The sequence below is a fragment of the Leucoraja erinacea genome, chromosome 21 (assembly GCF_028641065.1).
Source record: "Leucoraja erinacea ecotype New England chromosome 21, Leri_hhj_1, whole genome shotgun sequence".
Taxonomy (NCBI): Eukaryota; Metazoa; Chordata; class Chondrichthyes; order Rajiformes; family Rajidae; genus Leucoraja; species Leucoraja erinaceus.
The window spans coordinates 6,047,748-6,073,120 of NC_073397.1; the positions used below are offsets into that span (position 1 = coordinate 6,047,748).

The window sequence follows — 25,373 nt, forward strand, 5'->3', positions numbered from 1 at the left end:
TATCAATTTGCATGAACTAACAAAGGCTATGTTTATTGCAGTAACTAGTCTTAAATCTCTCAATGTCAAATATTTTCTTATATGAAAATGATCAAGTATCTTTGATTTCACAAAATGAATAGCAATATACCAAGGCTTAATATTCATCCAGGTCTATGGCTGATGTTTATTAAGCTAATGAGACGGGAATACATTTACAGGATGTACAAAATGTAAACATATTATGCATATTTAATACTTATTTCTTTCTAAGGCCACAAACTAATACGCATTCAAAACTAAACTGGAAGAAATAAAGAAAGGGAAAAAAGGTAGAATTGCAAGAGCAGTTGGAAATGAATAGAATTTTAAATAATAATAAAGTGAAGAACATCCAATGTGCAAACAAATCCATGTCGTAGAACACAAAATGCAAAACACTCACCAACAGGCCTGTCCATGTCTGTAGAGCAGGGACAATCAGAGCCACACAGTCACTGACAAATAACACATACAAAACAGGAATGATATATCGAGGGGTGTGGCAAAGAGCTCAATGAGCTGTGAAATCTCACTCCATTTCTCCCCTCATCATCTCATTAACACTTCCCATTCCACAACTATTATGCAGATTTTTCTGTAATGTTTTGTAATGCACCAGCTCTTTGAAGACTGGCACATGTTAAATTTACACATGAAGCGGAATCCAAATGTGTGTATGAATAATTTCTGTTCAGAAATAACATTGTTACCAGAGTATTTTAAATGGTCCTCATCAGAAGGTGGGAACGCATTACTTTCTCTTTAGCTCCCAACCCAACTAAACATCTTTCCTTTTATCGACTGTATTAAGACAATTCCATAGGTATTAATCTCCCATACATCACACAAACGCTACAGGTCTATAATAAAATACGTTAAAAAAAAAACTAGTGCTGGAGTAACTCTGCAGATCAGACAGCATCTCTAGTGGACATGGATAGGCGATGTTTTGTCGGGACTCTTCTTCATGCTGATTGTAATTGAGAGAAGAATGCTGGAAGAGATGGGGGCTGGACAAGACCTAGCAAATGATAGATGAGTACCAGTGGGGGTGGGGGGGAGGCAGTGAAGAGGGGGAGCTTTTTTAAATAATTGGCAGACAGGTGGACTAAGGCCAAAGATGAAAGATGAAAATGTGTGAAATATGAAGCCAGAGAAAACAAAATAGGTGGAAGGGTTGATGGAGAAGGGGGCTATTATAGTGAAAAACATGGGTGCGCACCCAGGTGGGACACAGGGAATAGGGGGGGGGGGGGGCAAAGAAAAAAAAGGGAGAGAGGGCAGTTACCCAAAATTGGAGAATTCAATGTTTAAACCATTGGTTTGTAAGGTACCCAAGTGGAATACAAGGTGCTGTTCCTCCATGTTGCGTGCGGGCTCACTCTGGCAACGGAGGAGGCCCAGGACAGAAAGGTCAGTATGGGAATGGGACGGGAGTTGAAATGTGTTAAAAGGAACTGCAGATGTTGGTTTAAACCGAAGATAGATACAAAAAGCTGGAGTAACTCAGCAGGACAGGCAGCATCACAAGAAGCTGGAGTAACTCAAGATGAATGGTCTCGACCCGAAACATCACCCATTCCTTCTCTCCAGGAGAGTTGAAATGCCCGACTTGCTGAATTGCTCCAGCAGTGGGTTTTTTTGGTAAACAAGCATCTGCAGTTCCTTGTGTTCCCAAGAAAATACATTTGATGTCAAGTGCATTTTAGGAGATGACCACTGATTCTTTACACTAACCAAAGGATTAAGGAGGAAAGAATTCAGCTGGTCAGGCAGCATTTGTGGACCAAAATGTACAGTCAACATTTCATGTCTCGACATCTCTAATTCACTAAAGATGGACACAACATGCTCTAGTAACTCAGTGGGTCAGGCAGCATCTCTGGAGAAAAGGATAGGTGACATTTCAGTTTAGGACCCTTCTTCAGACTTGGGAGAATTGGGATTGGGAGAGGAGGAAAAATAAATGGAATGAAGTGAAAATCAGGGTCAGCAATAGATGAGCTTGGGTGTGGAGGTTCCCCAGATAGGCAAATTGTTGGATAGAAGCAGGCGCAAGGCCAAGGGAGATACAGGGCAAACTGTGAAGCTGGTAACTGACTTTTAGCATAGGGCTTGGGGGGGGGGTTCCCCAGGGGGGGGGGGGGGGAGAAGCAGGCGCAAGGCCAAGGGGATACAGGGGTGAAGCTGGTAACTGACTTTTAGCAGGGGCTTTTGGGGGGGGAAGAGAAGAAACTGGTGCAGGGTCAGGCAGTGGAAGGGAAAGGGAATGGTGGAAAAATAAGGGGGGGGGGGGGGTGTGAAGGGGGAAAGAAGAAGGGGGGTGTTTGTAGAAATGACTTAAAATTGAAGAATTCAATGTTCATTATTACAATGTTTTACTACATGTGTAACTTACTACTTTACTGTGAAGATTTTTCAAGGTATGTTCTCTTTGAACAAGTTTTCCGCGTTTTGATGGGAGTTCTGCGAGGCTCCCTCTCACTCCTCCGCCTATGGAAAGGTCTCGACCCAAAATATTTGCTATCCATGTTTCTTCATAAGTACAGCCTGACACCTTGAGTTCCTCCAGCAGATCCCTTTCTTTGCTTCTGCGGTCTCTTGTGCCTCAGAACCCACAGATTCAATTGGACATCAAGCCAGAGGTTACTGTGTAACATTAATTGTTAAATAAACCATTGGGGGCGTTCAACGCATTCTTAAGGTACAGTAGCCAGTCCTCTGGATTAGAAATGAGCAAATTTGATTGTTAGTAGAGCAGAATGCGCCAAATCTGGTCACGTGCTACCAGAAAGTTGTGGAATTACTCCAAAAATCTAACTAAAAGGAACCCGCTGAGTTCAAACTATAAACACTTGCCCATATTACCAACACATTCAATCCCATCTACAAGGCTGGTTTAAGGTAACTCAGTTGTGCAAACAGAAGTTGCTTTTTTCTCAGGACAATTATCAAGGCTGCAGCACTAACCAATGCAAGAATAAAAATAAAATCAATAATAGATTTTGCTCACTTTGTGCTAATGTAATGGGGCTAAATTGGACTGCACAAGAGCTTTTGTTTAGACTTTGCAGTCAACCTAGAGAAGAAAACATAATCCTAATTCTACCAGGTACCTAATTCTAACACACTGCTGCCAGAGATCCTGGTTCAATCCTGACTTTGGGTGTTATCTGTGTGAAGTTTACACATTCTCCCTGTGACTGCGTGAGTTTCCTCCGGTGTTCCTGTTTTCTTCCACATTCCAAAGGTGCGTGGGTTTGTAAGCTAATTGGCCTCTAAATTATCCCTGATGTGTAGAGAGTGGATGTGAAAGTGAGATAACATAGAATTAGTGCGAGCAGGTGATCGATGGTAGATATGGACGGTGACGTTCCATGCTTCTCTTCAATCGAAGGTAACCCAACTTGGTTTGTACAACTGAATCAACAATTTCCAATCAGCAGTTAAACGCCTGTGCAACGTTGATTTGAAGACATCTGTACATTTTGCAAATTAACATTCCTGTCAGTGCAGTCAGCAAACTCCATGTTAATAGAACAACTGGCTTCCCAACAATGCCACACAATGAGATCATAAAGTTGCTACATTAGTCGTTGAATTAGTCATTTGTAATTCTGGTATACCTTTTTTGAGATTTCATAAAATATTTTGCCTTGCATGTTCAGCCATTCAGTAGATAGACACAAAAATGCTGGAGTAACAGGGACAGGCAGCATCTCCGGAGAGAAAGAATGGGTGACGTTTAGGGTCGAGACCCTTCTTCAGACTGAGAGTCAGCCATTCATTAGTTCACTCACGTCCACCCACGACAACATGCAGGTGGTACACGGTAGATTTAGGTACACCAATGACCCATGATATTATTCCCCTGCGAATATATGCATGGGAAGCATGCAACAACCTTTCACATCAAGTCAACTAAATTTACCATGCACGGCATGGCATTTTTACATGCATCTCAGAAGTATACAGGAGGGTAGGAATCACATCTACTTAATAGACCACGAGTCTATTAAGGTCTTTGAGGTCTTGATTTACAAGCATTCTATGCCTCGATGAAATTGTGAACTTTGTTTGAATGATGGATCAACCGATGTGGGATCAGCTCTCATGGGACCTGATATAGGATTTTTATTGTTGGATAGTTTCCACAAACTGTTCTATAGTTGCCACAAACACTTTTCTTGAACCCGTCATGGTCATATCGTTTTGGATGGGGGGGGGGGGGTAGGTACCGACACATCCACCTCTACCTGAACGTGACAGATGAGGTACATGAGTAACCTCGGCATGGCTGGAAGCATTGTAGTTGTGCCACTTGGTAATCTGTCCACCGATCCAAGCCTACTGCCATTACCCGTCTTGCACCCTGGTCTATCCTGCTTCTGACGAACATTAGGTTCAGAACACAATCTGCATGGATGAGAAGGCTAGTGTGGGCGAGAGTTCAAGGGATGGGTGGCTGGGATGTCCTGATCCAGCTTTCGTGAGTTCATGCATCTCCCTGCCCATCTCCGTGTCCATCAGATACAATGACACCGTCCATACCTGTATATCTGGAAGACACACATCCACAGACAGCAGTGTGCTCCACTGAATCTCTCCCTCAGGTCCCCAGCAATTATCTCTAACCCTGCAATTTTAGGTTGGCAAAGAACTCAGACAAGAGGCTAGACAGCATCAATCCTGGCCGACTAACCTTGGATATCATAGTCCTGTCGTTTACAAGTGTCCATATGTTCATCCCTGCATCTTGTGATATTGCACGTGTGTGTGTGCAGGTATCAGATAATAGACAAAGCCGCACAACAGATTCCATGTGCTAGCGATGCCTTTTAATTTAATTTACCCATCGGCACACTGAGTCTGCACCCACCAATGATCCCCGCACATTAACACACACTAGGGACAACTTACAATTTACACTTATATCAAACTAATTAACATACCAACCTGTACGTCTTTGGAGTGTGGGAGGAAACGGAAGAACTCGGAGAAAACCCACACGGTCACGGGTAGAACGTACAAACTCCGTACAGACAGCACCCTTGGTCAGGATCGAACCCGGGTCTCCGCTGCTGCTAGGCGGTAGGTCTACTGATGTGCCTCCTTGCCGCCTTGCTGCATTCTGTGTTTAGATCATTGGGCACATACCAAAAGCGCAACCACGTTGCAGTAAGGAAAGAATATCGAAGCGATGGGAAGGGTAGAAAATAATTGCCTGCTTCGTACAGAAAATGTTAATTTTCTGAGCAATTTTGATGGGAGTGAAATTATAAAACTGCAGAGAATAACCTTGCCATCACAGCTGGGGCTGGCAGTTATTTTGACAGCAGAGCTGCTCCACTGTATCTCCCCCTTCAGGTCCCCTGCAATTATCTGCTACCCTGTAATTTTAGGTTGCCAAAGGAACTCAAAGGTAAGAGGCCAGACAGCATCAATCATCCTGCTGGAAAAACCAGCAGCCCCTTGGATCTCATAGTCCTATCGTTTACAAGCATTACTTCCCAATCAATTCGACTACACAGGCAAAAGGCATTTGCCATTCTAATTGCCCTAGTGAATGTTATGGTAAAGATCCATTGGCAAGAATATAGTACGACATTGAGATTTTTTTCCACAGTTGCCCAGTACTGCAAAGCTACTTCATTGATAATTAATTACTTCAAAAGTAGTCGCCATTGTAGTGTAGAAAGTTGGATATAACAAACCCCCATTAACAACAATGAAGTCATCACCAAAAATAAGCTATTTCACTGTTCTGGTTAAGGGATAAACATAGCACGAGACTCCCAAGAAAATTCATTTTTTTCCCCCCATTCCATCCCACAGCACCGCATGGGATTTTTACATCCATGCAAGTAAGCAAAAGGGGACTTTGTTTAAATGCTTCCCCCACCCACCACAATGTAGCGATCTTCAATTCAGTTTTGGATTGCAGCTTAAAATATTCCCACAACATCCTCAAGCATAACTTGAACCCACAACCTTCCAATTCAAATGCTGCCACTGAGTCAAGTCTATTCAGCCACAATTCAGAACGTTTTCATTCACAGTCTGCAAAGGCCTTTTGTGCAAAAAGACCCTTTTTGTTAGTGATTGAGAGAGAATTGACCAATCTTTATGACCTCCTACTACATCAGTTTTCGGAAGGGCCTGTCCCACTGTACGAGGTAATTCAAGAGTTCTCCCGAGTTTCCCCTGATTCGAATTCGGAGAATCACGGTAATGGCCGTTCGTAGGTACTCAGGGCTCTCGTGGACATTTTTTGCAGTGCTGAAAAAACTTCACGAGTTACCGCGTTTCCCGAGTACCTGCCGTTAGCATTACGAGCCGCTACGGGACGTCCACGAGCTCCGACGTAGCCGCTACGTACATTCTACGTACTTACCACCAGTTTGATTTTTTTTTTAAACTCGGGAGAGCTCTTGAATTACCTCGTACAGTGGGACAGGCCCTTTAAGTTGGCAGTTGCTACGCCCGAGAGGAGATTTTGCCACTGATGGCCTCCACGGCCCTCTGGCAATGAGATCCACAGATTAACTACCCCCCCCCCGGACTAAAGAAGTTCCTCCTCACCTTTCTAAAAGAGTGCCCTTTAATTCTGAGAATGTGGCCTCTGGTCCTAAACTCTCCCATCAGTGGAAACATACTTCCCACATCCACTCTAACTATGCCTTTCAAAGCAAATTATACACACAATTTTAAAAGAAAGAAAAAAACATGTGCAAAATCATAATTAGAAGAAAAAGCTACAGTAGTGCAAGGCAGCATTATCGCTGTGTAGGTTGGTTCAAAAACCTGACAGTTGTAGGAAAATAGCTGTTTCTGAACTTAGTTGTGGGAGACTTCAGGTTTCTGTATCACCTGCCACCTGTATCATATGGTGACAGTGCCAGGAGATGGTGGCTGGTGTACCAGATGGCCCGGATGGTGGAAACCCTTGAAGATAGATGGTACCTTCTTGAGGCAATGGCTTCTGTGCATGTGAGTCCATCACACTCTGCAGCCTCTTGAGTTTCTGTGTGCTGGAATTACCATACCAGGCCATGATGCAACTAGTCAAGATACTTTCTAAAAAATTAGAATATTCAAAGACCTGCTGAACCTCTCTAAACTTCTAAGGTAGTAAGTTGACACGGTTTCTTCATGATTGCACCTGCGTGCTGAACACACGATAGATCATCAGTGTTGAAGCTGCTAGATAGACACAAAAGCTGGAGTAACTCAGCGAGGACAGGCAGCATCTCTGGAGAGAAGGAATGGGTGACGTTTCGGGTCGAGACCCTTCTTCAGACCGTTGCAGCTGCTAACTCTCCACCACTGACCCACCAAACGACCTCCTGACTTCCCATTTCCTCAAACTTTGGTCCGTACTGAATCCCTCATTTTCATCCACCACTGACAGGCTCTGTACTGAGCTGCCCAAGTCTTAACTTCTTGTTCTGTCCTTTTAATCTCTCTTCGCACAAAAATCTACCACCATTACTAGCCTTGCCCGAGGACATCCTTTCATTCAGATCCAAATCTCTCCCCCCATTTCCACTCTTAAAATGCTTTTGGATGTTTTAAAAGCATAATACAAACACAAAGAGTTTAGTTTAGTTTATTATTATAGCATGTACCAAGGTGCAGTGAAAATCTTTTTGCTGTATGCTATCCAGTCAGCCAACCAAGCCATTCACAGTGTACAGTGTACAGGGGAAAGGGTAGAACGTTTAGTGCACGATAAATGCCAATTATAGATAGTTTGAAGCACTGTTAATTGAATTAATGCAGATGGGAGGTCAGGACCACTCTGTAGCTGATCAGAAGAGGGTTCAGTTGCCTGATAACAGAAGAAATTGTCCCTGCATTTGGAGGTTTGCATTTTCAAACCTTTGTACCTCTTGCCTGATGGGAAAGGGGAAAAAGAGGGAGTGACTGGGGTGAGAATCGTGTATTATGCTGGTGGCCTTGTCAACGCAGCACAAAGTGATACTCCACAACATTCTACTGTCATTATAGTTGTATAACATACATCCTACGCTCAAGAAGCGAGTGCCATTAGCAGCTGCACAGTGGGTGGATGGAATACATCCCTTTCCCAGAGCAGAATGACTTGCTGTTAGGGGAATTCAAATTACATGGGAAGTATAATATTAGGAAACAATTCTCCGTGTAAGTGCAGTTAATGTAGAGTCTGCAATTCAAGATTCCTGTTTCAGTCACTACTAGACTTGATCTGGCAGCACCACCTCACCTTGTTGAAGTCCTCTGATGTTGCTCTCATTTCCTTCCACGTTTTGTTCAGTAGCTGGATGCAGACGCAGAAGAACTCCTCAAAAGCTCGATCGTGAGTAAAAAACATAGGATGGTACTCATTGCAGCCTTCATTAGCTACACCCACAAAGTAATAACAATTAGACGCCAACATTTTTTTTACTCAATTTACCACACTCGAATAACAAAACAAAATGAGCACAGTTTAGAGATACAGGCCCTTCGACCCACCGAGTCTGCACCAACCAGCGATCCCCGTACATTAACACTATCCTAAACACATTAGGAACAATTTTACAATTAAACCAAGCCAATTAACCTACAAACATGTACGTCTTTGGAGTGTGGGAGGAAACCGAAGATCACTGAGAAAACCCACTCGGCTACGGGGAGAACGTACAAACTCCGTACAGACAAGCACCCATATTGGGATCGAACCCGCGTCTCTGGCGCCGAAAGGCAGCAACTCTACCGCAGTGCCGCCTTGTCTATAAGTTAAATTAGTAAGACATGAAAATCGGTGAGAGAACTCAAGGGCATTGGATCTGATGCGGACAGCACACTTATTTTGCCGTCTGTTCAATTATTTCCGGGTCTTTCCAGTACTAAGCATGTTGTTTCGAACCATTGCGCCTTAGGAGGGAGTACACGTGATTGCACCGGTTCAAGCACGGTTACAAGTCATAACGTGCAGGAGCGGAGGAAGCCACCTCAGAGGCGACTACAATTTACCATGTAATTCGTGGCCATAGATTGCAGGCACTGTACTGGAATCCCTAATGGGGGACGATGGGGAAAACAGATCCTCTTGGAGCTGCTTCAAACGGATTCAGGTAGTGAGTGAAGAGTGAAGAATACCAGTGGGAGAAGACGAGAGTGAGAGAATCCATATGTGCAGAAGCATGTGTTGGCTCTGGAGGGGGCCCAGAGGAGGTATACAAGAATGATTTCAGGAATGTGTGGGTTAGCATACGATGAGCGTTTGACAGCACTGGGCCTCTACTCACTGGAGTTTAGAAGGTTGAGGGGAACCTCATTGAAACTTACAGAATAATGAAAGGCACAGATAGAGTGGATGTGGAATGTATGTTTCCACTGGTCATAGCCTCAGAATTAAAGGGTGCTCTTTTAGAAAGGAGGTGAGGAGGAACTTCTTTAGTCAGAGGGGTAGTTAATCTGTGGATCTCATTGCCACGGAGGGCTGTGGAGGCCATCAGTGGATATATCTATGGCAGAGATAGACAAATTCTTGATTAGAACGTGTGTCGAGGGTTATGGGGAGAAGGCAGGAAAATGGGATTAGGAGGCAGAGATCAGCCATGACTGAATGGCGGAGAAGACTCGATGGGCTGAATGGCCTAATTCTACACCAATAACTTGTGAGGACAGCTGTGAAAGTTAAAGCCAGGAGCCAAACTCAAGACCAGGGATACAGGATGTACACAGACCTCAAAATATGCTCAAGGTGAGTAAATGCATTCTCTATGACCACATTAACAAGTTGCACCATCAGCTACACATTCTCAACAAAGCCTTAACACTCATCCAACCACAATCTCTATGAATGAGGTCTCATCACTAGCATTCTTCCACTTGGCATGTCAGTTTGTTATAGCAAGTCTGAAACTTTCTAGTCCGCTAACCCGCTGTACTCCATTGATATAGTGGTCTTTGTGACATGATTTTCTATAATATTAGGTTTCTTGGGGATTCAACGATCTATCCTATTATAGACCAACCTGTATTATTTGGGTTGCCTTTTAGTTTTTTAGAGATGTAGCCTTGTAACAGGCCCTTCGGCCCACCAAGTCCGTTCTGACCCAGCGATCTCCGCACACTAGCACTATCCTACACAGGCAAGGGACAATTTACAATTTTACCAATCCAATTAACCTACAAACCTGTATGTCTTCGGAGTGTGGGAGGAAACCGGAGCACCTAGAGAAAATCCATGCAGGTCATGGAGAGAACGTACAAACTCTATACAGATTAGCACCCCTATCAAATGGACAATTAGTCTAGGCACCCTGGCCAGGAATGAGACATCTATGTTGCCTCTCTTCTACCCAACTGCTCACATCCTTTGCTGGCAATAACTTAGCCCTCTGTATTGAGGCTGAATTATGCAGAACACTCAGATCTTGGGGCCTATTCTGCAGAGACTTACCTGCACCACCCAAAAGAACCATTCAGTTGTGTTGTACAGCAGAGAGACAGACCTATATTCATGCTGACCTATTTACCCATCTGCACTATTTCCATTTATCTGCATTCGGATCATATCCGTCCAAGATCGACTTTTACTCTTTGTACGCCAATGAATTTGTTGAACACATGTTATTTAACAGTACAGCAGATAAGTAGCAGAGTTGCGTGTTATGCATCAACTGATCGCCTAGTAGCCACCTTTTGGTTGGCTGTAATGGATGAAATGCAGCGATTACAGCAGTGGTTTGAAAGAATGGGGAGTGTCAGGATATCCATCTTGGACTTGCATTATGTTTGCTTATATATTTTATCAAACATAGGTTTACATAGGTTAGCAAACCAGCTGCCTTCTGAGGGAGGATCATCCTTCAATGTTTTGTTAGACATTAGTGAATATGATGCCACAAAGCAATGTCTGTGCAGGCAATGGCACCCTACACAAGGCAGAAGCCGACCATCCTCTCAATGGAGCACGTTCTCACCATCTGCTTATCTCTGGCAGGAGTGGATACACAATACAATTTATTTGTCACTTGAACCTCAGAGGCTCAAATGAAATGTTGTTTCTGCAGTCATACACACAAGAAAAAAAGACCCAAGACACAACACAATTTACACAGACATCCATCACAGCGCATCTCCTCCTCGCTGTGATGGAAGGCAAAAAAAACGTATCTCCCCTGCACTCCCCATTCCCCTCCCGATGTCAGAGTCAAAGCCCCCGGCGGGCGATGGCAATTGTCCCGTGGCCATTAACGCCGCGCCGGGTGATGCAAGGCCACGCTCGGGGTCTTGTTGTTGGAGCCCCTGCCGGGCGCTGGCAAAGTCCCGCAGCTGTTGAAGCCACGCCGGGCGATGTAAGGCTCCGCTCCAGGTACTCTTCGACCCCGCGACTCGGGCGGGAGAAGTCGCCGTTGTGGAAGCCCCGAAAAGCGGTCTCCCAGCAGGGACCCGCGGGCTCCCAGTGTCACTGTCCACCAGACCTGCAGTAAGCCTCCGAATCCCCGGGGTCGGGTCGCAGCCGAGCGCCACCACAGCTCCACCCGCTCCGAAGCCGGCCAGCTCTACGATGGTGTGTAGGTCCGCAGCTCCGTGACTGGAGCCCCAGGTCGTTCCGGTTGGAGGCCGCTCCACGGTGCTCGGCCCCAACGACAACGGAGACCCGACAGGGAAAAGGTCGGGTTCTCCGTGCAGGGGAAAGATTTTAAAAGTCCCCCCCCCCCACACACACACACACACATACCCCATCAAAAAAAAAATAAAAACTACATTAAAACGGGACAAAAAATAACAAAAAGACAGACGGACTGCAGAGGCCGCTGCGACGCGAGTCGCGCCGCCCACCGAGATAATCACCTACCATAAGATTTTCCCCTTTATATAGGTGAGTGGCAATAGGATTCAATGTAGAGATGATGGGCATGAGAGAACAGATTGCAGGGGCAAATAAAAAGAGGGGAAATGGGACCCCTCTTTACTCCCAGGCAGTAAGTGGACCAAATCAGCTGAAGGGCCTTCTTTAATGCTATCATAAGGATGACGAAGCAAGGAAATAGGCCTTCATTGAACTGTTCATCTCATGTTACTTTTAGGAAGGGTGTCATAAGATTGCGACCTTGCAAAGTATTTCAAGATTTTCTTTAAATGTTAAAGACGCTGCACAAGTAAGGCCCCATGTTGAGACAGGCTGTATTATAGTCTGTCACGGGGATAGTGTGTAGATGTTTAATAACACTTACGCAGCTCTCCAACTTGCAGGATTTCACACATCATCTTAGTCAGCTCGATGCTGCTGCGTCCAAAAGGACATTCGTGTTTGTCCTCTCGACTGCTGTTTTCCAGGACAATCTGCAGCCAGATGTTTAACATCAGTGAGTAGATCCATGAACATTACAGAAAACACAAGTCATTGGAACAAATGCTGCATTCACTTTAAAGTGAACTTGAACCCGATCTTCCTAAAGTTGTCCAACATGGATATTATTAATTGAACTAACCAGGTCTGGTGCAAGTACTTTAGCTATAAGAGCAGGCCATTTGACAATTTTCATACCTACATGACAGTAATATCACAGCTGAGTTCTTCTCAGTGCTTCTTCCGTTCTTTGGGGTATTACAGGACATAACTTCATATCCCTTAATTTCCCAAAATTGACTGGGCCTGCGCTTCAGAAGTGATAGGAGGAGAATTAGGCCATTCGGCCCATCAAGTCTAATCCACCATTCACACATGGATGATTTATCATTCAGCCCAATTCTCCTGCCTTCTCCCCATAACCCGTGAATCCCGTACTAATCAAGAATTTATCTATCCATTTCTGCCTTAAAAATATCCATTAACTTGGCCTCCACAGCCTTCTGTGCAATGAATTCCACAGATTCACGGAGACTAAATTCAACTCCTTCCTAAAAGCACTTCCTTTTATTCTGGGGCTATGGTCTCTGCACCTAGATTTTCCCACCAATGGAAACATCCTCTCCACATCCATCCAATCCAGACCTTTCACAATTCGGCAAGTTTAAATGAGATCCCGCCTCAATCTTTCTAAACTCCTGCGAGTACAGACCCGGTGTCATCAAATGCTAACCCAATCATTCCCGGGATCATTCTCGTAAACCTCCTCTTGACCCTCTCCAGCATCAGCACGTCCTTCCTCAGACATGGGGCCCAAAATTGCTCACAGCGCTTCAAATGCGGTCTGACCAGTGCCTTATAATGCCTCAGAATGACATCCCTGTTTTTATATTCTAGTCCTCACAAAATAAATGCTAGCATTGCATTTGCCTTTACTACTGATTCAACTTGCAAGTTAACTATTTGGATATCCAGCACCAGAATTCCCTTTGTGCCTCCAATTTCCGAACATGCTTCCATGTACTCAGCTATTGAGGTTCCACTGCCCTCCTTGGAAGAACATTCCAAACATTTTCTTCACTCAGAGGAAAGGAATCTCTTTCCAATTCATTCCGATATGGCTCATTCCTCATTTTTTAATCTATGACCACGCAAATCTCTTTTATACATCTCTCCTTAAACCTATGCCCTCTTGTATTTAACATTTTCACACTGGGAAATAGAGTATCTGACTAGTTTTCATTAGCTTGCTGTTAACTCAACTTGTTTGGATTTTAGAGATCTTTTCAAAACTTTAAATGTTACTTTGCGAGTGAGAGAGAATAATGAAAACATCTATTGTTCACCTTTCAAAATCTCAGGACACACATTCAATGTTAGCAAATATATCTGTGTAGGAAGGAACTGCAGATGCTGGTTTAAAACAAGATAGACACAAAAAGCTGGAGTAACTCAGAGGGACAGGCAGCATCTCTGGAGAGAAGGAATGAGTGACGTTTCAGGTCGAGACCCTTCTTCAGACTGAAAGTCACAGGAAAGGGAAACGAGATATAGACGATGATATAGAGAGATATAGAACAAATGAATGACCGCACCGATATGCAAAAAAGTAACAATGATAAAGGAAACAGGCCATTCATTGTCAGCTGTTTGTTAAGCGAGAACAAAAAGCTGGTGTGACGGGTGGAGGAGGGACCCAGTAACTCCACCATTTTGTGTATCTTTAGCAAATGTATCTGTTGGCACATGCACTGCCAAATGTCAGAAACGTGAATGTCTATTTAGAATGCCAATAGTTGGTGAAGGGGTAAACGTTAGCCAGCATGTTAACAGTCCCTACCTGCACTACATGCATTTTTTAAAACATGCCCTTGGTAATATCTCACTCCCACAGAGATATCCCATAGAATACATTTCTGTATTCCAAAGTCCTATCCTAGATTTATGCTTAAGTCACGGGATTTACAGGCCTGCTACGTTTGGCCTCAGATAATTTAGTCATAAATTCATACAGTTTAGAAACAGGCCCTTCGGTCCACGCCAAACAACATGCTCATCTACGCTAGTGCCACCTGCCTGCATTTGGCCCATATCCCTCTAAAGCTATCCTATCCATGTACCTGTCCAAATGTTATATTTTAAACGTTATGGCTAAGAACAGCAGTGAAAAAACACAGCTGCTCAGTGATGCTGCTGGATAATGCCCACATTTTGGGTGGGGGAGGGGTTCCAATTCACATGGCACATGTGAAAACCAGCTGCTGGCCAAGTTACCATGGGATATCTAGTTCCTTCAATCAAATCAGGAGGCAGGAACTTTGGAAAGAACGGACTGCATGGATTCTCACCCTGATGTACATGTCCTGATGGAGTTTTGCGAGGTACAGCATGTTGTCCAGTGCCAGCATTCCAGGAGGAGTCTGGGTAAAGTCCATGGCTGGGTTGACATGATTCTGTGAATACAAGGTGAAGGTGTAGTATTGATGTGGGAAAAATACACAAATCTTCTATTGTTTCTGAGAATTCAAAAACAATGAGACAGTCAAGTTATGCAATACAATCAGCAAGACAGATACAAGGAATGTTTACTTTGGTGATACAGCATGGTTACTGGCCCTTCGGCCCACCGAGTCCTTACCAACCAGAAATTAGCCCTACACTAACACTATCCTGCACACCAGGGACAATTTAACCATTTTACCAAAGTCAATTAACTTTCTAACCTGCTCGTCTTTGGAATGTGGGATGTAACCTAAGCACCTGGAGTAAACCCACGGGGTCACAGAGAGAATGTATAAATTCCGTACAGACAGCACCCGTAGTCAGGATCGAAACCGGGTTACTTGCGCTGTGCAGCAGCAACTAAACCGCTGTACCACTTCAAAAGAACCATTTCCAAAAAATACACTCTTGGATGACAATTCATGAACTTCTGTAAATGCGTGGCTTATTCAGATTCAGATTCAGATTCAACTTGTCATTGTCAGTGTACAGTACAGAGACAACAAAATGCAGTTATCCGGAGATTAGCCGATAACTACTGCTTTACACATTTACAGCTACAACGCTCTGGACTCATTTTGGTTGGTTAACACTTTCTACGACTGGTCTGGGCTTCTAACTGAGTCGCTGCCTCTCCCAGGCTCTGGGTACCAATGGGGATGTGCACATTAACCATCACAATAAGGGACAGGCTAAATAGAGCGATGAATCTCTTCCTGTTTGTTGCTGTTCATCTACAGTTACAGGAATAAATAGATGTCCAGTATTTCATATTGATTTGCTGTGGGCAAAACTGTTTTGGGAACAAACAGCAAGTGGTCAAAAAAGCAAGCAATCTACCCACAAGTTAATTGGACGTTACTGGAGTAATATTTAAAAAAAGATGGCGTGTTGGCTCTTTCATAACCACTTAGTGTTAGAAAGTGATTTTACGAGGAGGTTGGGTGGAGGACAGCATTAACCTCAAATGTAATTTCCTTTTACAGAATTGTCTGTCACTACTCGAAGTGTGAAGGGCTTTCAGTGAATTGTAGACGGGCAAGAGACACATAATTTCAAGACAAAGGGGAACGTTGGCAAGGGGTAGGGGAAGAGTTTGAATCAGTGCCAACCAACGCAGCTTGTAACCAGAAATGTGCAGCTCAATGACACAGTGACAACAATTTAACAGTGGGAACAACAAAGAGGCAGCAAAACAGTCAGGCTGTCAACTGTGTTCCTGGGTTAAGATAGGGAGGAGGAGATTTACGATGAGCACCTGCTGGGATGTGTCCGGTTTGGTGGAGCAGGAAGCCAATTACAAATGGGCTATTATCCTGGCACTGATTTGGAATGCATCATTTGCCGTGAATGTTCCCACTTTCAGCTACTACAACTTTGCTTCATTTGAAATGGGAGGTCACAAGGCCACAACGCTGCAAAGTTCTCATCATTGTGCATGTTAGTATATGCACGAGACATTTCAGGCAGGCGGTGAGGGGAGAGTGAACAAGTGATTTTTAGACTGCATTAAGTGTGTGCCTCCAAACGTACCTCTGCACGGATACAAACAAAAACGATTCCGATTGTGCAACTTGCTAGTAGCTGGTAACTTGCTTTTAAGAAAAGTCACAGAAACAGGCCCTATGTCTCAAATTGTCCATGCCAACCAGGATGTTTGGCTGAGCTAGCCCCATTTGCCTGCATTTGGCCCATACCTCTCCAAACATTTTCTCTCATGTTCTTGCCTAAATGTCTTTTAAACTTTGTAATTGTACCTGCCTCTGGAACTGTAGCTCGTTCTTTATACCCATCACCCACTGTGAGAAAAAGTTGCCCCTGAGGTCCCATTAAATCATTCTCCTCTCACCTTGAAACGATGTCCTCTAGTTTTAGACTCTCCTACCTGGGAAATAGATTGTGACCGTATCTGAAGGTCCCTCATGATTTTATCTTTATACAGTCACGCTTCAACCATCCTTGCTCCAGGAAAAAAGTTCTAGTCTATCTAGTCTCTCCATATAACCATATAACAATTACAGCACGGAAACAGGCCATCTCGGCCCTACAAGTCCGTGCCGAACAACTTTTTTTTCCCCTTAGTCCCACCTGCCTGCACTCATACCATAACCCTCCATTCCCTTCTCATCCATATGCCTATCCAATTTATTTTTAAATGATACCAATGAACCTGCCTCCACCACTTCCATTGGAAGCTCATTCCACACCGTTACCACTCTCTGAGTAAAGAAGTTCCCCCTCATATTACCCCTAAACTTCTGTCCCTTAATTCTGAAGTCATGTCCTCTTGTTTGAATCTTCCCTATTCTCAAAGGGAAAAGCTTGTCCACATCAACTCTGTCTATCCCTCTCATCATTTTAAAGACCTCTATCAAGTCCCCCCTTAACCTTCTGCGCTCCAGAGAATAAAGACCTAACTTATTCTCCTTAGAACTTAAGCCCTCCAACCCCAGGAACATTGTTGTGAATCTTTTCTGCACCTTTTCCAGCTGGTGGATGTCCTTCCTATAGCTGGGTGACCAAAACTGCATAGCTTGGTATTAATTCTCAACTTCAGATCTTAATGGAGTTGTTATTGTGGGAAAGACACTATGTCATCGTGCATCAGATACTCCAATTACTGTACGTACCATGAATCCCAGCATTTTATAATCCCTTGCATACATGGCTTTGCGCTTCTCAAGGCTGCTACTGCTGTTTGGATCATATTCAGCATCAAAGGCAATTTTTCGAAGTTCAAAAATTATGTCCCTTTGTGACTGCAAAACAAAAAAAGGAAAGTATGTAATGGTGGATCTAACGCAGGCTGGGACAGTAAACATTTGTAACGCGAGTCGTCTCCATTTGCAACAGGAGACCTGGACAACAAACACAGATGCATGCAGTTAGTGCAAGGACAAGACAACTCTCAGAGAAAAGAATGCAATGGTGGCAAAAACAGTAAAGTCAAAATATGGATATAAACAGATTACAGATATCAAGGCAAAGTTCACTGCACGATGGTGTCCCAGGTTCAAACAACGGTCGAAAAGGGAAAAATAAGCCAAGCGGAAAAAAGCTTTAGACTGCTGGAAGATATAGATGATCTGCTCAGTTGGGCAGAGAAATATGAAATGGAATTTAATCAAGATAAGTGAAATTCACAACAATTAAATATACAGTAATTGGGTGGACAGAGAAGTGTGGAGGACAAAGGACCTGAGCGGACAAACACATTCTTATAAGGTAACAGGACAGGAAGATAAAGCAGTTAAAGATATTTATATGGACATACAAATTGGGAACAAGAACAGGCTCTTTAGCACCTCGAGTGTGCTCCACCATTTAATAAGGTCATGGATGACCTGATAGTCATATCAGTTCCACACTCCCATTAAACTGTAGTGACTTTTCCTGAGATCTCTGCATCTCAAGCTTGGTAATCCCTCACCATTTTGATAATATACTTGCTTTGTTTTTCCTATCATAGAGGACAATTCCACATTTTCTCACATTCATTTAATAGATTCTTGTTCTCCCTATTGTTCAGCCTCCTTATGTCCTCCTTCGAAAAACAGAAAACACTGCAAATACCATGCAGGTTCTGATGAAAGGTTGACTTTTTCTGATTGTCTTTCAACTTTAACTGCTCAGCCATAACACCCTTAATTATAGTTTCTAATATGTTTCCAATGAAAATGTTAAGCTAACTGGCGTGCAGCTTCCTGCTTTGTCTCCTTCCTTTTTTCTTTGAATATAGGAGTTACATTTTTAATTATTAAATCCAATGGAACCTTCCCAATTTGTGGGAATGAACTGTATCACTTGCCACTTCTACCAAAACCAAGAAAGAAGTTTGTGAAGGCCTGGAAACCTGTCAGCCTGCAGCTCCAATGATTCCTTTCTTTCATAGACTGAAGCAAAGGAATGCAAGAGCAGGGAGGTGAAGCGAGAACCACAAACAGCACTCATCGGATCACAGCTGGAGTTTTGTACACAGTTCCAGTCACCAGTTTAGAGAAAAGACTGATTACACCAGAACGCGTGTGGAGGAGATTGACAAAGGATGCCTTTGGAACTGTAAAAAAAAATATTGCATCTTTGAAGGAAGAAAATAAGCAACTAATTGCTCATGCTGCAAATCTGAAATAAAAGCAGAAAATGCTGGAAATAATAATAATAATAATAATAAATACTTTATTGATCCCCTCACGGAAATTCAGATGTCCAGAAGCCCCCAACCAACAACCCACAGATTCAAAACAAACGCAGACAGAAAATACATAGAATACACTGTGGACACTACCTGAGAGCAATAAATACTTAAAAAGACCAATAATTAACAATTAAAAATTAAAAATTGCAAAAATGCATCCCCCTACAGCCTAGCGGTCTGAATTATAAAATCTAATGGCTGCAGGGGTGAAGGATCTCCTGAACCGCTCCGTTCTACAGGGCAGGGAGAGGAGCTGGTTGTTGTTCCGAGTGCTCTTTTGACTCTCCAGAATTACATGGAGGGGATGCCCGGGGTTTTTCAGGATGACCTGCACCTTGTGCCTCATACGCCTCTCAAGCACATCCATCCCAGAGTCTACTCTCCCCTCCAGCACTGAGCTAGCTCGTTTAACCAGTTTGACCAGCTTCTTGTTGTTTTTTTCACTAGTGCTGTTGCCCCAGCAGACAACAGCGTAGAAAATAACACTTGCAACCCAGTGTTGTAGAACATGTGCAGCATGTCATTACACACATTGAAGGATTTGAGCCTTCTGAGGAGAAAGAGTCTGCTCTGGCCTTTTTTGTAGAGGGAGTCAGAGTTGACAGACCAGTCCAGTTTGTTATCAAGGTGCACTCCAAGGTATTTATATGTCTGCACCACCTCAATGTCAGCCCCAGCAGCGTAAGGGGGAGCGTGAGCTGAAGGGGGAGCTTGGACCTGCCAAAGTTACTCAGCCAGTCCGCATTTGTGGAGGGAGAAGCATGACTGCCAGATGACACTTGACCATATAAAAATAATCAACACAAAACACCAACTCTGCTGATATTCCTCGACATCGGAGAAACCAAATACAGGCCAGTGGAAAGTGAAACAGAGTTAACGTTAAAACGTTAAAAAAAAAAAACAGGCATATTTTAAGTTGCTGAGAAGTGATAGGGGTGGGGAGAACAAATGTCTGTCATTGGTAGAAACCTAGAGAAAATGGATGATATAGGTTGGGTCAAACGGGGAGGGTGCTGCAGGCTTCTTAATGGCAACTCATCTGTCTAGGGGAAGGTGTGAATAGAGCGAGGCTGTGGAATTGTGAGGTGCAGAACGCAGTAGTTGCTGCATATCTGAATTAAAAACAGAAAATGTTCCATGGGGAGAGAAACCGAGCTGATGCTTCAGGTCGTTGATCTTCTTTCCCCCTCCCCCAGCACCAAAGGTCACGAACCCCAAACACCAGCCCCACCCTTCTCCATTCCCAGCACCGGCACCCCATCTCCCACCCACAGTATTCCTTGCTCCCACACCAGAAGTGGACAAACACAGAACTTTATGGGACAAACCCATCCCACTACCACCGATCTGACTGTGGCTTCCTCCAATTCCCAACAAGGTCCAAAGTAAGCTTGAGGAAGAACACTTCATCTTTCCTCTGTGCAACTGCAGCCTGCCAGTCTCAATTTGGAATTCAACCACCTCCATCTGCATTAAAACAGGCCAGCTCTGCAATCTCACTTCTAACTTTGGACCTTGGACCCAAATTGTTAACTGTTTTCATCTTTCCATCTAGATGCCATCTAACCTGTTGAGTGCTTCCAGCAATGCCCGTTTAGTTTCAGATTTCCATCATCTAGTTTTAAAATTTTTGCTCAACCACATCATTAGGACCACATTTACATGTCACAGTCATTGATTCAATCACCACTTGAGAATTGAACCCATATTCAGAGCTGACATGCCATACAGTTGTTTAGGATTGCAACAGGATCACAGATCAGGTGAGGAACTATAATTAAAGATACGTTCACATATACATGCAAAGCAGTAAACCATCTCGTACACTATATGCGCCCACAAAGTGAGAGGCTCTAGCTCATAGACAAATAAACACAAAACAATGCAAGAGAGAAAAAACATACAGAATGGCAGGAAAACAGTAAGACCAAGCCTAATTATGAAATCAATCACTGACCTGATCCTGAGGGTCCATCTTGGTCATCATTCGCTCCTCCAGCAGATTGAATGTTAAAACTTGAAGGACGTAAAGTTGATGGGCCATTTCTGTTTTTATTGCACGATTTCCTCGAATAATATGCTGCAGAAAGGAAACGCAAAGGTTCTTTACAGTACTTACTCTGTTACAAAATATTGTACAAGAGGCAGACTCTTCACAGAGCACACCCCAGTCCTGAAAAACCCTTGACGTCATATTTGACAATGAATAAACACAATATGTTATTCGCGACTGAAAAATTCATCTACGATTCAATAATCTTGGATCTACTGAAAATAGTTTCCAAGTCAAACCAGTCTAAATAAAGAGTTTGTAATGGCCAGTTATATTTCCATCAGAACTGCATATTTACCAGCATAGATAAAGCTGCACCCACAGGAGTCAGGTTTTCTAACCATTCATTCTTCACATTAACAATGCCTCCGAACTAATAATTATTGACCACCACTAGTTGGAGAGAATTCAATTCAATTCAAATTTAATGTCATCGCACAAATACAAGTATGAGTACAACGAAATGCAGTTTTGCGTCAGTCCGTAGTAGTTGTGCATAAAGAAATAAAAAAAAAATAGAAAGAGAGAAGATACAGAATAATCAAAAAATACAGAATAATTAAACAATGGGGACGGAGGGACCGGAGAAATCTATCGGCGGGACTCCGAGTTCAGCAATGTAATTGCATTATTGTAGAAGCTGTTCCTCATCCTACTAGTACATGGCCTGAGGCTCCTGTACCGCCTCCCTGATGGGAGGAGGGCAAACAGTCCATGGTTGGGGTGTGAGGGGTCTTTGATGATCTTCCCAGCCCGTCTCAGACACCGTTTTCGGTGGAGGGCATCCATGGCAGGGAGCGGGGCACCGATGATGTGCTGCGCGGTTTTCACCACCCGTTGTAGTGCCTTCCTGTCCGCAGCAGTGCAGCTGCTGTACCATACCGTGAAGCAGGCGGTCAGGATACTCTCTATGGTACAGCGGTAAAAGTTGGTCAGGATCCGGGGGGACAGGTGGGCTTTCTTGAGCCTCCTCAGGAAGTAAAGGCGCTGCTGTGCCTTTTTGATCAGCTTGGAGGTGTTGGGGGACCAGGACAAATCCTCCAAGATGTGTACTCCAAGGAATTTATAGCTGGAGACGCGCTCCACCTCAGTCCCGTTTATATGGATGGGGGTATGACTGCCTCTTAGATGATCTTAGATGAAAATAAAGAATCAAGCATTTATTGTGGGATCGAGTAACAATGGGCCAAATGAGTTCAGGATAACTTGTTTCACATCACTGAGTCAATTCAATGAACCTCCTTTAAAGTCATTTTTACTGTGTTTTAAAAAAAATTAAAATTAAAATTAAATCTTCAACCTCCTAGAGGATTTCAGCCATTGTTCTCTGACCACTGTTGTACTGTTCCAAGGAGGAGTTATCCATTATTAGCACAAAAAACTGGAGTAACTCAGCAGGTCAGACAGCATCTCTGGAGAAAAGGAATATGTGACGTATTGGGCCGAGACCTTCTTCAGACAGAGACCGTCTGAAGAAGGTTCTCGACCCGAAACGTCACTTACTCCTTTTCTCCAGAGATGTTGTCTGACCTGCTGAGTTACTCCAACTTTTGGTCTCTATCTTCAGTTTAAACCAGTATTTGCAGTTGCTTCCCACACAGGAGTCACCTATTACTCTAATGTGAGACAGTTGCCCATTATCCCCAAATTGATATGGTTATGTGTCCATCTTGGAAATGAAACAGATTTTACCCTTGTTAAAATATCTGAACTCAATTGACTTCTTGCCAATCACTGAACTTACATTTAATATTATGGACCGTAGCTGCTTCTGTGCCAGGACATTGGACATTTCCTGTGGAAACAAAGCAGGATTCAGACACAGATTTCACTTGGATACCAAAATTCAACAGCAGCATGGCAAAAATGTTGTTTTAGGTCAAAATGTCACCCATCCATGTTCTCTGGAGATGCTGCCTGACCCACTGAGTTACTGTGTGTCTATTTTTGTAAACCAGCATCTGCAATTTCTCTTTTCTACATCAGTAGTGTAAACCACATCTCAGGCCTTAGGCTGGACTAGTGCACCACCTACAGGAAACGTTTGATATCTTGAAACAGCACATCTCACATTGCTTCACTGGTTTAAAGGTAATTTTAAATCTGCAGCTAGAATAAAAGATTAGGAGCATGTTATTCCGGCATCCAGCTTGTTCCACTAGTCAAATGGATCTCCCTTGATCTGCGTGTTAACTTCATCCAGTTCTCGGTTCTATTCTCTAAATAATTTTTTGAGGTCTCCATTCCTCTGTGTGAAAAAAAAATACCATTGCTGATTCTAAACCTATACTGAACATCACTGTGGGAACAGATCAAGCCGAAATACTGCACCTCAAGATGGCAACATGTGATGAGAATTAGTAAAGGCAAATACATGTTAGTCTTGCTGGTGATAATCTCACGCCATACATGTATAAAGAAATGCTCTTTTACCAATGTACAGCCCACCTTCCTATCTATCAACTTCATTAATCAGTCAAAACAACTTAATTATACTCTCCATTAATTGTCTCTTCTCAAACAGATTAAAATCTTGCATCTGCACCTAATCCTCTTCATTCAACCAGCCTCCGTGTCCAATTTATCCTTCCTGTGAGAGTCCAGAATTAACCAGCAAGTACCTGGATCAACAAAAGGTTTATAAAACTACATAGCAACTTTTGGTCCCTGTGTATTCACGATGGTTATCAAAAAATTCCCTTATTTTTCTTGTACCTTGTTCACTAGTTCTCACTTAATTTGTTTGTGGTTGTACAACTAATGGGTAACTCCATTTCTCCAAAGATCCATTTAGAACGGTCTAATGTCTTTTTGGTTTGAATGAGCTCATTTTACGTCATAGTTTGCTTATCACAATCTTTCGGCATTCTGTTGCAAGCTTTTAGCACACATTTATGGCGTCCCTTTTTTAAACCACATCAGGAAATGTCCCTCCATATTTTCGTCACAACAGATGCAAAATTCTCATTTGATTCTGTAAATCTATAATTGTCATAATTTCTTGCAACACAGGATGCTACTCACTCAGCCTGTACCACCTTCCGAGCAATTTCATCAGTCCTATCCCCCCAGTTATTTCTCCGTAACCTGTTCTCTACCACATGTTCACCAACTCCCTGATTTACTTTCCACCTATCCAATCCGAGGAATTTATAGCATTTAACGTAGGATATAGTTGAACCAAGACATTAGTCTATGAAGGCACAAAATACTACAGACACTGGAATCTGTAGGAAAAACAGCTGCGGAAGGAACTCAGCTGGTTAGATAGCATCTATGGAGGGAAATGGATTGTTGCCACTTCAGGTCAGGTTCCTTCATCCAGTGTGTAGATAATGGATCTCGATCCAAAACGTTGACTGTCCATTTCCTTCCGCTGAAGTTGTTAGATCCGCTGAGCTCCGACCAAAAGCTCTTTTTTCTTTCCACTAATCTATAAATTGCACCTCATTATACAATTGGATTTCTGATCTACAAGCTAGTGTCAGGGTGGTCAGCTTGAGCCTAGTGCACCAGGCTTGTTGCCGATAGCAATTGCCAGAGACAAGATTGGCACAGACACTCTGAACAGAGGCAAGTAGTCTAACTGGATGGGCCCGGATTTGATTGCACGTAATTCTCCATTTCATCTGTGAGTTGGAGACTGAGCTGCATAAACTGAAGCAGATCAGGACTGATGTGATGAATGAGTGCCAACATCATATCCAGATCCCGGTATACGGTGGCAATGGAGCAAGATTAATTCCACGAATGCCAGGAAAGCTGGCAGTTTTTATGGTCACCCACAGCCTTCCATCGTTTTAGCCTAACTCTGCATCTCCCCTCTACACCCCCCTACACCACTTCCTTCTCTTCCCAAGTATGGGAAATATATCAGGCTCACTCTCTATAAAGCTTGTGTCTCAGAATTTAAAAAAAAAAAAATCAAGAGCAAGCTGGGGAAAAGGTTTAGTCAGACTTCCTATCGATCATTGTTACCCAGTGGGTTGTGCAGGGAATGGGAACCATCCATTAGTATCATCAGTTGGGTTTTGACACATTCCATAGCCAAATTGCCTGTCAATATTCATACAAAGAGGACAGAGGCTCATCAGATCCTTTGGCAGCAAGAGGCAGTGACGCCAGTCAGTTGTTAATTTTAATGCAGGAGGCCGAGGGAATTGTTAACCAATCGAATAAATAAATGAATTTAGAATGCCAATTATATCCATATAGATGACAGATCAGCCATCATCTTGTGGAACAGCAATACAGGTCAAAGAGCCAAATGT

General features: G+C 43.4%; 1 protein-coding gene across 3 annotated transcripts in view; it reads right to left on the bottom strand.

The window, feature by feature from the left end:
* The window catches only part of LOC129707191 (engulfment and cell motility protein 2), a 129,158-nt gene that overhangs the window by 16,011 nt on the left and 87,774 nt on the right, over positions 1-25,373 (bottom strand). For all 3 annotated transcript variants that reach the window (XM_055652011.1, XM_055652009.1, XM_055652010.1), the window contains 6 exons: positions 22,847-22,897; positions 21,007-21,129; positions 17,482-17,610; positions 14,698-14,802; positions 12,234-12,342; positions 8,267-8,403 (listed from right to left, as the gene is read on the bottom strand). In XM_055652011.1, coding sequence (XP_055507986.1) covers positions 8,267-8,403; positions 12,234-12,342; positions 14,698-14,802; positions 17,482-17,610; positions 21,007-21,129; positions 22,847-22,897 — 654 coding nt within the window. The remainder of the gene's footprint in view (positions 1-8,266; positions 8,404-12,233; positions 12,343-14,697; positions 14,803-17,481; positions 17,611-21,006; positions 21,130-22,846; positions 22,898-25,373) is intronic.